The sequence below is a fragment of the Python bivittatus genome, unplaced genomic scaffold, assembly GCF_059951505.1.
Source record: "Python bivittatus isolate LINGU-HERP-01145 unplaced genomic scaffold, Pbiv_v1 ctg000330_np1212, whole genome shotgun sequence".
Taxonomy (NCBI): domain Eukaryota; kingdom Metazoa; phylum Chordata; class Lepidosauria; order Squamata; family Pythonidae; genus Python; species Python bivittatus.
In genome coordinates this window covers 58453086-58465897 of record NW_028277058.1, presented here as the reverse complement: position 1 = coordinate 58465897, position 12812 = coordinate 58453086, and the positions used below count along the sequence as shown (strand labels likewise).

General features: G+C 44.9%; 1 protein-coding gene across 1 annotated transcript in view; it reads left to right on the top strand.

Moving 5' to 3' along the window:
• LOC103055225 (store-operated calcium entry regulator STIMATE-like) overlaps positions 1-12812 on the top strand; it is a 32424-nt gene that overhangs the window by 15460 nt on the left and 4152 nt on the right. The window contains exons 5-7 of the mRNA XM_007432625.3: positions 8620-8732; positions 10795-10878; positions 12484-12600. Coding sequence (XP_007432687.1) covers positions 8620-8732; positions 10795-10878; positions 12484-12600 — 314 coding nt within the window. The remainder of the gene's footprint in view (positions 1-8619; positions 8733-10794; positions 10879-12483; positions 12601-12812) is intronic.

Genomic DNA, 12812 nt, shown 5'->3' with positions numbered 1-12812 from the left:
GGGTCTGTTCAGGGTCTTGAAATCCACATGGCTTAAAAAGAATTTTAGCGCCTGGATGAAGCACGGCTGATGATGCATTATGTGAAGTCTGGGGCCGCTGCATTGTGGAGAAAAATGAGAAATGCTACTGGGTAATTAGGGTAGGAGTATTTCCAGAGAGTGGCGCAGATCCATTTTCATACCAAGATGAATCCTCCCCCCCCCGGTGATCAACAAGGCTGGAGCCAGAGACCAACAGTTGCAATAAATGGCAATTTATCTCCAAGGTCCCCCTGTTGTTTTGGTGAATAGGGAACTACCATTTTTAATGCTCAAAACAAAGGCCAAGTTGGCACCTCTGTTTATTTGCTGCTTAGATTTATGTCCTGTCTTCCTGCTGGAGCAAGTAAAAAGTAGCTTTGCGCGCCACGTCGTGAGCAAAAGAGGGGGGAAATGAACGTCATCCCTGTTCATTTGCTGGGCCCTGGGGGGGAGAGGCAAGGGTTTGCAAACAGTGCAGATCAGTCCCCAGCTGCTTTTTAACGTGGCCCCAGAAGAGGTGAGCCGTGGAAAGGCTGCTTGTGAGGAAGTGCCCCTCCGTGCTTGGTGACGGAGGCTTGGTGTCGTTGCAAAAATGTCTCCATTTCCATCTTTCTTAATAATTAAACTTGTATCCTGCCTGACTCTCAACGACTCTGGGCAGCTCACAACGATCAATCAAAGAAATTATAATAAACTCTGTAAAAGATAAAGATAAAAGATGGCAACTGGGATGACATGAGGGGTCTCGCTCTCCCTCGCCAAAGACCTGGGTGAAGAGACAGGTCTTCATGGCTCTTCCAAACACCACAGAATGGAGGCCATATGGATCTTGGGAGGGGACCTTGTTCCAGAGGGTGGACGTTGCTACAGAGAAGGCACCCTTCCGGGGTCCCGATAGATGACGTTATTTAATCAGAGGAACCAGGAGCACTCCAACCCTGCAGAATCGAATCAGCTGGGCAGATACTATGGGAGACAGGCAGTCCCTCAAGTAACCAGGCCCTATGCCATGTAGGGCTTTGGAGGTAACAACCAGCACTTTGAATCGCATCTGGAAGCCAACTGGCAACCAGTACAGCTCGCGAAGCAGAGGTATAACATGGGCATACCGAGGCATGCCCATCGCTACCAGCACCGACACACTCTGGGCCAGTTGAAGCTTCCGGGTGGTCTTCAAGGGCAGCCCCATGTAGAGGATGTTGCAGTAGTCCAACCACAAGGTGACCAGGACATGAGTGACTTCTTGCTGCCTTTTCAACTTTATTGAAAAGCTGTTTGGGTGAATGTAGAATCAGACCTGTTCATTGTAAGGATGTTGAGAGCAAGGCTGTCCAGCCTTTGGGAGGGGTGCAAATTGTACTCCTCAAAGGGATGGGGGCAGATGAATGTGAGTAGGGTAAGGCTAAAGGTAAAGGATTTTTAACTGGACAGACAAGTCATGCAGTGTCGTTACTTGAACGCCATCCATATGATGGAAATCTCTCTTGGAGATTTCTCCCTCTTTGGTCACATTCAAACTTGCAATTCAGTGGTAATTTTTTGGAAGGACCCTAGAGATGTCGGGAGCCACATACAAGATACAAACTGCTGCGACAGGCCCAAGAGGAGAAGATCAGTTTTACTCTGTCATTTAACCAGTGCTTCCGGCGTGGTCCAGGGGCAAACGTGTTGGGCGAAGAGCCGGGAGATCAAGGTTTTAATCCTCCCCCAGCCTCAGACGTTTCTTGGTGACTTTGGGCCGGTCTCTCACAACAACTCTTACGGGGTTGTTGTGGTGGGAAAAACTGGAGGAAGAAGTCCTGCGAGGACAGCCTGGAGCTCCTGAAGAAAAGGCAGGATATTACTCTAAACAAACGAATTAACACCTTCTCTTTTCTTCCCCCTTGGCCACAGCCAGTTGTCACAATATCCAACATTCAAGCTCTCTGGTTTCTCTTTGCCTTCCTTGAATGGACTTTGAGTAGGACATTTCCATAGGGAAGCAACTGGGGACACTATTGTAAGTTGCTAAAGACTCCAGCATCTCTCACCAGGGGCTTGTTAAGGATGCTGGCAGGGGTGGCCCAGCGATGTTGATCCTCCCCAGGTACCTCCCTCCCTGTTCAGTGTGTTGGAAAATGGGCAACTTTTAAAAATGTATTAAACTTCATTTAATTTTCAGAAACGTGACAATTAACATTTCTTGGGGGGGGGGACTTTGCAGGGTTAGGTATAAACACAATAGCAATATAGCGACAGTAGATGGGTTGCTCATTTTTATGCCATCAAGTCGGTGTTGGCTCTTAGCAACCACGCACAACCGTAATGCTTAAACTGGGGGCAGTTTGGCATACCTTGAGGTCGATGGAGCAATTTGTAATTACTTGTTTGTGAGTCCGGGTTGTGAGTGCTGCTGCTGAGATACTTGTAGGAAACAACAGCATCTGAGGGTTTTTTGTTGGGGGTAATGATGTTATTCGAGAGCAGGAAACGGTATTTGGTCAAACAGTTTAAGAACCAACATAGATGGACCTTCTCCAGAATGATCTGTCCCCAAACGATATCGGCACTATATCATCAGTCACTTTACATTGTTTATCCTTGAGGTTTGCTTGGTAAAAATACAGGAGGGGTTAACCATCTCCTTCTCCCACGCGGTATGAATTGATGCCTTTGCTGTTGTCACCAAGTGGTCATCTGTCTCCAGCATCTTCCTATATCGTTGCTGCCCAATATAGAAGCCCACTTGCTTTATGGAGAAGTTGGGATGACCTTCACGCCTTGGGTGACCCTGCTGGGAATGTAGACCCTTGGCCTGTTCTTTGCTCATCCCTGCCAGGAACAGATTCTCCTGGCACAATCAGGCAGCATTGTAGGGCTTGAGGGTGTTAGAACTGTATGAATATTTTTGTTTGGGTGTTTCTTCAAGTGGTTGAAGTGGTTCCTTCAAGTTATTCTTGACTCTTAGCAATTACATGGACAAGTCTCTGCAACTTTTTTGGCAAGGATTTTATAAGTGGTTTGCCCCGGCCTTCTCCTTTTTTCCAGGGCTGAGAGAGAGGAGTGGCCCGAGGTCACCCAACTGGCTTTGTGCCCAAGGCAGGACTCGAACTCACGGTCTCCCGGCTTCTAGCCTGGTGCTTTGAACCGATGCACCAAACTGGCTCTCATGCTAGTAGTTTAAAAATTATGCAGTTTTAAAAAGGAACTTAAGCTGTTATAGATGAAAAAGTGAGGAGAAGAAAAAAGAGAAGAAAATCCTTATAACTAGAGGGGAAAAATAGTCAAAGAGAGAAAATCTAGAAAATAGAGGGAAATTTTTTTTGGGGGGGGGACCGATATAAGTGGCAAAACAAAACGAGAAAAGCAAAAAACAAAAAAACAAAACGAGAAAAATACCTAAAGTGTATTTAATTATCTATCCATCCATCCATCTTAATATAAAATACATAAAAAATCCATTTGAAGGAAAGAAAATGTAATTTATGTTAGCTTTTCTCCATCCCAGCCAGAGACCGTCATGTTTCTTTCTATCAGTATAACAGGAGGAACAGGGTGGGTTGGACTTTGGCACAAAAGAGAAAGAACCAGCAGCATTTAAAAACAAAACAAAAAACCCTTAACATTATTTGCTGGACGAGTTTCTCCTCTTAAGCACAACTAATAAACAGTTTGCAGATGGAGATGACAAAAAATGCCTTGTATATTCTCTCTGCGCAAATCCATCTTTTTCCCTGCATTTTCCAATTTGACGCTGCTGATCCTCCTTTTTCTCTTTCCTCCCTGGATCAATCTTGGACAAAAAAAAAATTAAATTAAATTAAATTAAATTAAATTAAAAGAAACTCTTCCAGATTTGTGGATTGGCTGAGTTCTATTGTAGCTCAGGGTACTGTTTGGTTACTAAATTCCCAAAGGACAACCGGGTTGGGTCTGTTGCAACTCCACATTGGAACGTTGTACAGCCCCTAAAAGATTCAAGACATTCATTATGGGGTTAAGCATTTCTTTGCGGTCATCCTTGAAAGCTTGGTTAATTTATAAAGGTTGGTGCCACACAACTTTGGGCTGCTTGCTTACTTAGGAGTGTTAAAAAGAAGCATTGATGGCATTTTTGCACCATCCCTTAACACGGAATTTGGTTCGCATCTTTACAAGGCAGTACAATTCCCTGTTTTTTTAATTGCACATGTTGCATGCTTCCTCAGATGTTTTGGGGGGAATGGACCCTCCAAACCAGAGTGAGCCTCCCTCTAGTTCCAGGCTGGCAATTAATGACTGGGGGGAACGTCAAGGGCAGAAGCGGGCAGAGACCTGATGTCACCTGCTAGTAAAAAAAAGAGAGATAAAAATTAGCTGGCATTATAAAAGGGGCACATCCTTTGGGAGCAGGTGCACAGAGGGCAACGGACTTTGCTTCCATTTTATGAATGAGCAAGCCCCGCCCTGTGGCAGCCATTTTGTGAGTGTGCCCGTGGCCCACTTGCCCCTAAGTTTTTTCCCTTATTCATTTTACAGCTGGTTCTTGGTCTCCTTCCCAGATTTTTCTGCTCAAGCATTTCTTTAGCCAAGCCAAAAAAAAAAAAAAAAATTGGGCAAGGGAGCACCTCTTTATTGGCCTGATTCTTGCTCTCCAAGGCTGATATTCTTGTCCTCAGAAGCCGCTGGCGTGCCAACGCGAGGCCGGTCCAGTCCCTACTTAGGGAACCCACAGGCTGCAGCAGGTGGGCGGTTATCATTTTTGCAAAGGGAGGCGGCGTACAGTATGTGCAAGTCAGAATCCACATCTGGAAAGGTTTAGCGGAACAGCTGGGACCCTCTACAAACTTTTGTGGTTTTATTGTGGGTTTTTCGTTTCGCTGTCGGCTAGCCCGGTTTTCCCCTCCAAGGATTCTTCTGCGCCAGCTGGAAATAGATTATGAACACGAAAAAAAGCAAAACAGAGATGAAAAGGAAATAATCCATTTGGAAAAGGAGGAGGGGTCAATGGCATTTGAGGCCAAGATCTCTCCCCAGCTGCCTTTTGGATAAAGAGGGCTAGTATATGGATTTATCATTCATTTGTTTGCCTTTTAGCCTGTCTTTCCTCCAGGAGTGCAAATCGCCCCCTTTCCCATCCTCCAAACAACCCTGTAAGGTAGGATCTGGGGGGGATAAAGTGACCTTCACACCTTGCCATTAAGCGGCTTGCTTCTTTGGGACTTAAGAGGGCTGCCGCAACCCAGCCGGGCCATTGGGGAGCATGGTTTCTGGCTGAGTTTCTCTTGAAAACCTAGCTTGTTTCTCGCTAAACCATGATGGCACAAGCCACAGATTAGTGTGATGTGTGAACGAGGCGGTAGTGGCTGGCCCCAAATAGCCCAATGTGTTTTATGGCTGAGGATAAAGTTGAAAATGGAATTCATGTAAAATTTGTACAGGTGGATGGGGGTCATTCAAGATTTCCAGTTTGTTCCCAATCAGTCTATAACAGTGTTTCCCAACCTTGGCAGCTTTCAGACGGGTGGACTCCAACCCTTGCTGGCTGGGGAATTCTGGGAGTTGGAGTCCACCCGTCTGAAAGCTGCCAAGGTTGGGAAATGCTGGTCTATAAACTCCATTTTCTCCATTCATATCTTCTGTTGCTGGTATCTGCAGTAGGTTGTCAAGTAGATGCTTGTTAGAGGCGCAAGAGTTTCATAGGGTCTGGAAAAGCAGCATGTTTTGGGGTGTGCAGGCAGCATCTTGACACCCGTAGAAAAGGGGCAGAGCTCGCATCACAACGCCGGAACCCAACTTACGTCCCTCGGACCCCACTTGTTCTGTATTTATTTTGCAAATTGATCTGGCCCCCCGTCTTAAACCGATACCTCTAACCAGCATTTGCCTTCCCCCATCCACAGATGCCCGAAACGTTCTCCCTCTTATTCCTCACCGAGGAAAGCGCATGAGCTAAGTGTTTCATGCACAACTGACAACAGGAATTCTTGGAGCAATTTGCAAGGATTGGTTGCACGCCTTTGCAAATTCGGGGTGCGGGAATGTCTTTCGTGATATTTCTGTCCTCAGTTCTGCACGTGGGAAGCTGGCGTTCGTAAGAAAAGGATGTTTTGCATCTCCAAGGGGATTGCCTTCCCGTCTCTGCGGAAAATGGGCGAGTAATGCTTTCCAGGAGCCTTTTGCTCAGGACCACAGAAACCTAGATCCAGCTTCAGCTTGAGTTTTTCCAGACTGATTCCAGACCACTCCTCTGACACTCCAGCATTTTGCTCTTGGATGGAGGCGTGATCGAAAAAGCCAGTGGGATGCGTGGGTCATGTTTGGAAATATCTCAGCTCCTTCAGTATTCCCCAAAGAGAACATCTGGAGGTTTTCTAAGTAGGTTGAAAGGTTGTTTCCACAAAAGTTGAATTTAGAATGAACTGTCACCTCGTAACAACCGATCCTTCCATAACATTTCTGCCTTGCCAAGTCCCTCTCGCTCAGCCGAGCCGTGCATTTTTGCATCTGACTTTAGAACGGGGAAAATAACAGTCCTGTCTTTCACGTCACAGATCTTCAACTGCTGTGGACCCTAAATCACTGGTATTAAATATTTCATGGTTGTGTTGATGCTGACGGTTTTTTAAGATTTCTTGGCCGCATTTATATTAAATTTAATTTTTTTGGACTGGTTTAAATGTTGACTGTTTTTATGGTTGTTAGCCGCCCAGAGTCCCTGGTCTGAGATGGGCGGCTCTATAAATTGAATGAATAAATAAGTAAAAATTCACGAAGGTGGCCTTTAATTTGCAAACAGGATTTGCTGTTCTGAGTCCCATCCCAGCTGTTTCTAGTTGTTTTTGCAAGCCTCCTGAATTTTCAAAAGGATTATTCCTTTATTTCAGCATCTTGTGCAAATGCATGGCTTTTAGGCCTTGGCACGCTGTCTTTCCATGGTTGTTGATAATGGTGTGGGCTTGAATACATGTGAGTAGACAAATTATCATCTCAAATCACAAAAAGCAAAATATCCAGAGCAAGGAGAAAAACAGAAACCAGATAAAACACACTCTGTACGTGTTTGTATGTGAGTGTATGTATACACACGTGTGCCTTTTTATTTCAAATGGAGTGAATAATTTACAATACAATAACTTAAAAAGCGCCATTTAGTTTTCCGTATTTGTACTTTCTCATTCCAGCATTTTTCCCCGCTGGCAGGCTAGCTCAGTGAGATTTGATCCATGTGCTTTTTATGCATTTTGCTCTTGCGTGAAAGAGGAATGGTGCATTATGAGTATGTATTGTACCCACTTTAAACAGACACAAAAGGGCGAGTGGGATTTTACATATGGACAAATTTGTTTGTTGCATGCAAAGTCTGTCAAACCGAGGTCTGTTAAACTGAGGCTTTACTGTTTTTCTAAAATACCTTAATCTGGAAGGATCATCGTAAGCCAGGCCTTTCTAAGACATTCGTGAGTATAAAACGTTGAGGTGAGTTTGCACGCGACGCAAAGACTTTTCAGCGGAAAAGGCATCGGTGCGACAGTATTTGCATAAGGTACTGAGTTTGTTCAGTGTTAACCTTGGTTAGTTTTTAATGTGGCGTAGTGTGTTGTATGAGCCAAGGTCATTTGTATTTGGTTAGCCTTTCTCTTGGGCAAACTCAGAAAATGGGTTAATCCAATAACCAGGTTAAGTGTGTTGGAGGAACGCAACACCAATTTCAGATGGCACCAAGTGTCTAAAGGAGAAATCTAGCCATTAGGTTTATTGCAAGAAAAGAGGGGTTAGGTTACAGAATCTTGGAAAATGGTTATGTGTGTATTTTAGCTCTTCCCCCCACCCCACCCCCCATATCAGCAGGTATGTCAAGGCAGATCCTCCTTGATGTCTTTGATCCTCTTTCATTCTCTCTTGATATAAGGGGAGCTGGCTGCCCGTTGATGAGAATCGAAAAGAATATCCATATTCTTGTTCTGCAGTGTTTTGCAAATGTCCATTCTCATTCCCAGGTTCAAAGAATTCCAGTATTCCACCCTAGTTTCCAGATTTTGTCCATTGTTCCTCTGTTTTTGAGGTCTTCAGAGTACATGGATGGTCACTAGGGGAGACAGCATGATGTCCTGGACCAGATTTCTCCAGCTTGATATTCTCCACATCTGTGGAACTGCAACTCTTATCATCCCTAGACATCCTGGGAATTGCAGTCCATCATATTTGGAGGGTACCAGCATCTGGAAGCCAAGCAGATCCGACCTGGGGAGATCTGACTTGGATGGGAGACTATTAGAAATCCCAAAAGGAAACAACAGCATACTACCCTATTATTCCCAAGAACGTTTAGCCAGAAGGTTCCATAGTCACCTTACCTGTGTCCCCCATCCAATGAGTTGCATTAGTGGTAGAGATGCTGCTTGGAAATGCAGATGTTCTACAGATGTTCCTCAAGTTCCTCCTCCTTTTCTGTGACTCTCAATCTGCACGTATCAAAGTAGTGGTGGCCATCTTACAATCTCTTGGGTGCATGTGTTGATGTAACGCAGAACCCCATTAATTTGTGGGGAGTAGGGGTCTGCCCAGTGGCCCCAAGTGGCTGGTTCTTATAGTTGGAGCATGAATCATGGGCTTAATTCTGCCTTTGTCTCCTTTCAGGGGACCCACCCCAGGCAGCTGCTTGGATCGGTCAATGCCTTCTCTACTTGCTCATAATGATCTTTGAGAAAACCACAATTGGTCTTGTCTTACTCATTCCTGGTTGGACAAAGGTAAGGAAGAAGAACCCAACTGACATCTTCTGTTACTCATTAACTTTACTGACCTTTAAGGGACGCTGTTAGGAGCAAGATTAGCACATGTATTTAAATGCTTCCTTAGAGAAAATGCATTAGGGGGAAGATGCTCTATCTTTCTACATGTGGGGAATATTTTGGTGTGGATATCAGATTCCATACACATGCTTCCCTTTACAGCTCATGTGTTGGAGACAGCAGGGACATGGTTGTGTGCAATTAAGGCAGCAATTGTCTGTAGGATTAATTGGCTAACACCTGCTGTGTTACCACAAAACAAAGTTATGGGTGCTGGAGTGCTTGTGGGATCCAATTAGGCAAGTCCTCCAACTATAATGCGTTGAGTTCTCAGAGCAAAGGCAGGAGGACAATGCAAGAACTTGCAGATTCCCTGAATTTCTTTCCCCTGTCAAGGAAGCTGTGAACGTGTGCATCACACCCTTGTATAATACAGTGGCCTGGAGTCTGGTGGAAACTGCTGTGCGTAAATTCAACCAGCCTTCGGTTTGCTGCATGAACATCTGGAATAGTCATTGAAATGCAGTACAGTGAGATGCTGCTTTCATTACTGTAGTAAAGAAAAAAAAATCTCCCATTTTGGACCAGGCTAGCCTAACCTGGGTGCCCCCCAGATGTGTGGACTTCAACTTCCAGAATTCTCAGCAGTGGCCAGAAGTTCTCCATCTGGAGGGTTCCTAGGTTGGAAGAAGGCTGGTAGAGATTCTTCTCACCCTTAATTGTGGGAGATGGAAAAAATAAAAACAGGTGCCTCGGATGGAATATGCTACAGATGACTCATCCATGATAGGTCGCTACACGTGTGTGCAGAACAAGTACTAGTGTCCTGATCGCTGTTTTGGAATATGGTGGCAAAGATCTGGTTTGGTCACGCTTATGAAGATGTGCTTGAGCATTGCTAACTGTCACATGTCATTCCCCAAATTCCCTCTGCTTTTCCCAGCCACAGCAAAGCCTTCCAAGGGAGATGTTGTCAGCTGGACATGAGAGTTCTCAGCTTCTTTTTCGGAAGGCTTCATTCGAAGCTTCGTTCGAAGTGAAAAATGCGAACGAGTTCCTTCTTGGAGCTCCTGCTTTCTGTCCTTTGCCATAGGTGATTTGTTTGAATGAATTCTTGGCTCTTCAGCCAGCGTGGAATAGCCTTCGCTGAGAGAGCCGGGGAGACGTGGTTGGCTGGCTTGGTGTGCTGCAGAATTCATCGGCGTCATCGCACCGAGGCGTTCTCACTTCACGTGGGGACAGGCAGCTCACGCTGTGGGGTTCTTGTCAGTTTCCAGAAGTCCCCCTTGAACAAGCTGGGTTGCAATTTTGAGATCCCCCCCCCTTTTTTTGTAATTGGAAGGCTTGGAGGAGTTTTAGAGGGGATAAAATTAGGGAAGATCCCCTGCCTCAAGATCCTTGAGCCACCAAAAAAATGTGTTTTCGGATGGAAAGTGTACAAGGCAAACTGGCCAGTGCTTAAATACTCTTAAAATTCCCCTAAATGAAAAAAAAAATGGGTACAGAAACATCGGCCCTGTCCACTCCGGTGGACGTCACTGGCCGTGGCTTCCCCAGTAGCTTCCAGACAGGGAATAAATAGAAATAACCCCAGGCTCAAAAGGTTGCGCTACATCAATATTTTTCAAACTTGGCCACTTTAAGATGTGTGGACTTCAACTCCCAGAATTCCCCTGCTGGCAGGGGAATTCTGGGAGTTGAAGTCCACACATCTTAAAACGGCCAAGTTTGAAAAACACTGCCCGACATTAAAAAAATAAGGAAGAATGGCTTGAGATCAGCTCCTGATGACTACATGGATATGTCCATGCAGTTTTCCCGGCAACAATTATAGAAGCGGTTTGCCACTGCTTTTCTCTGTGGTGTTTTTTTTTTATTTTTTCAGTCTCCCAATCTAATCTACAGCCCTGTGATTTCCTGGTGGTCTCTTGTCCAAATATTAACCAGGCCCAACTCTGCTGAGTCCAGACCAGGTTTCTCCTCCATAAATGGACTCTTAGGTGTCTCTTTTTTCCCCCAGCTTCAAGAAATCCTTCTGGATTACATCCCTTCTCCCCAGCTGGAGCTGGTATTGGTGATGCTCGTGGTTCCTTTCATAGTCAACGTGAGTAAAACGGTTGGAAGGAAATGTACCTTTCAGCAAGGGATCTGGAAGGGGAGATGGGCAGGAAATGGGATTTCCATCTGTCATCTGAGGTCAAAACGGGCAGAAAACCTTCGCCTTGGAAAATATGACTTCTTTGTTTATAATTAATTTAGACGCATAAGGCCACCCCATTCAGCATCAGCTCTGCATGGTGCACAGTTTAAAAACAGAAATGAACAAAAAGCAGCCCTTGCAGCAAACGTAACTGGGGGAACAAATAACCTAGCCAAAACAGACATTGCACACCAATGGGCACATCTTAGCCTACCCCTGAGGGCGGGTGGGTGAAACAGGTTTCCAGGCATCGTTTAAAGCAGTCGTTCTCAACCTTGGGGACTTTAAGATGTCTGGACTTCAACTCCCAGAATTCCCCAGCCAGCCATGCTTGCAAGATTTTGAAAGTTTGTAGAAGACAACCACAAGCAATATTGAGGGTCCTGGGTAAAAGTTAGTGGCTTTTTTTTTTGGCCCATCCAGCAGGCTGTTGGACCGGGCTTTGACAAACATATCAGTAAAATAACAGGAAGGCAACACCCTGGCTTATTCTGTCAAGTCACAAATTGGATCAAAACGGAAGCAGAGAATGGTGGTGGTGTTAATCAGCTGTTAAACTCGTTAGAAAAAAACAAAGCAAAAATAAATAAATAAAGATAAAACCAAACTGCAGGAAGCCGTCATAGCAGAGGAAGGCCAGGCGCCTCACGTTATAACAGGCAGGTTGTAACTGCTCTTAGATTGTGTATATTGTAAAAGCTACAAGGGCCAAATCTTGCTAACCGACGAGAATGAAAGCAAACCGTGAAGAGAACGGGTGATCCCAACTATTATTAATGTCCCCAAATGTCTGATGAACTGAGCTCCATTTCTGTATATGTTTTTTGTCTCTTCATACTCTTATGTTTTGCTCATACACCAAAGTCTGATGCAAGCGGGGTGATGCTTTCCCCCAACCATTTTAATCTCCCCCCACCCCACCCAGATGTGTCAGGATGAGAGCTTCTGAGTCTCCAAAGGAGCTTCACGCGAGCTGGGGTTTTAAATACGGCTTTTCCCAGTCCAGGTCTTTTACACCACCACGCTAGCTATTAAGAATTAGGAGTGTGCAAAATATTTATGGTTGAAACATTTGAAGCCCGAAAGGTCCTGCTTTAACCCTAAATGTACTTAGCTTTTGAAAATGGTGATTTTCCAAATGTTGTATTATATTGGGGAATGATCTGTACCGAAACTATTTTCATGAAAACCATGTTCAAAGGTACCCTGAGTTAGGGGGAAATGTTTGAACAAAATTATTTGGTAGCATTGCTGACAGAACCACATTTGCTTAGAGAAATGTGCTTAAAACCACAAACCCACTTTATGGCAGACGTGAAATAGTAACTCTCAAAGGTGACCACCATTCTTGTGATAAACCACACGGATAGAATGTAGCAACTCATATAAACCCAAACCTTGGCCAGGTTTGGCAGATTTCCCACCCTAACAAGCAGTAGCACAAATTCATCTTTCTGTCTACACATGCAAATATATTCTTTATTCTTCTCCCCTGCCCCTCCTTTTCAGGCTCTCATGTTCTGGGTTGTCGACAGTTTGATCATGAAAAAATACAAGGAGAAGGAAAAGCTGGAGGTCAGTGACGTGATGGAATATCCACCAGCTTTGAAAGATGACGAATTCCAGGTAGGAGAAGGATCATTGCTGTTGCGCGAGAAAACAACCCGTTGGTCCGTGCAGAGCTTTGAAGAGGCCTTTTGATGAGGGTTTAGCTGAAGCATCCTCTGAGAGAGCCAGTTTTTCTTTGTCTATTTTAGGGAAAAAAATGAAGGTCTTGAAAGCAGGCTGTTTTACTTGGCCTAAAGCTCGTGGTGCAGCGTATGTGTGTGAATGTCCAC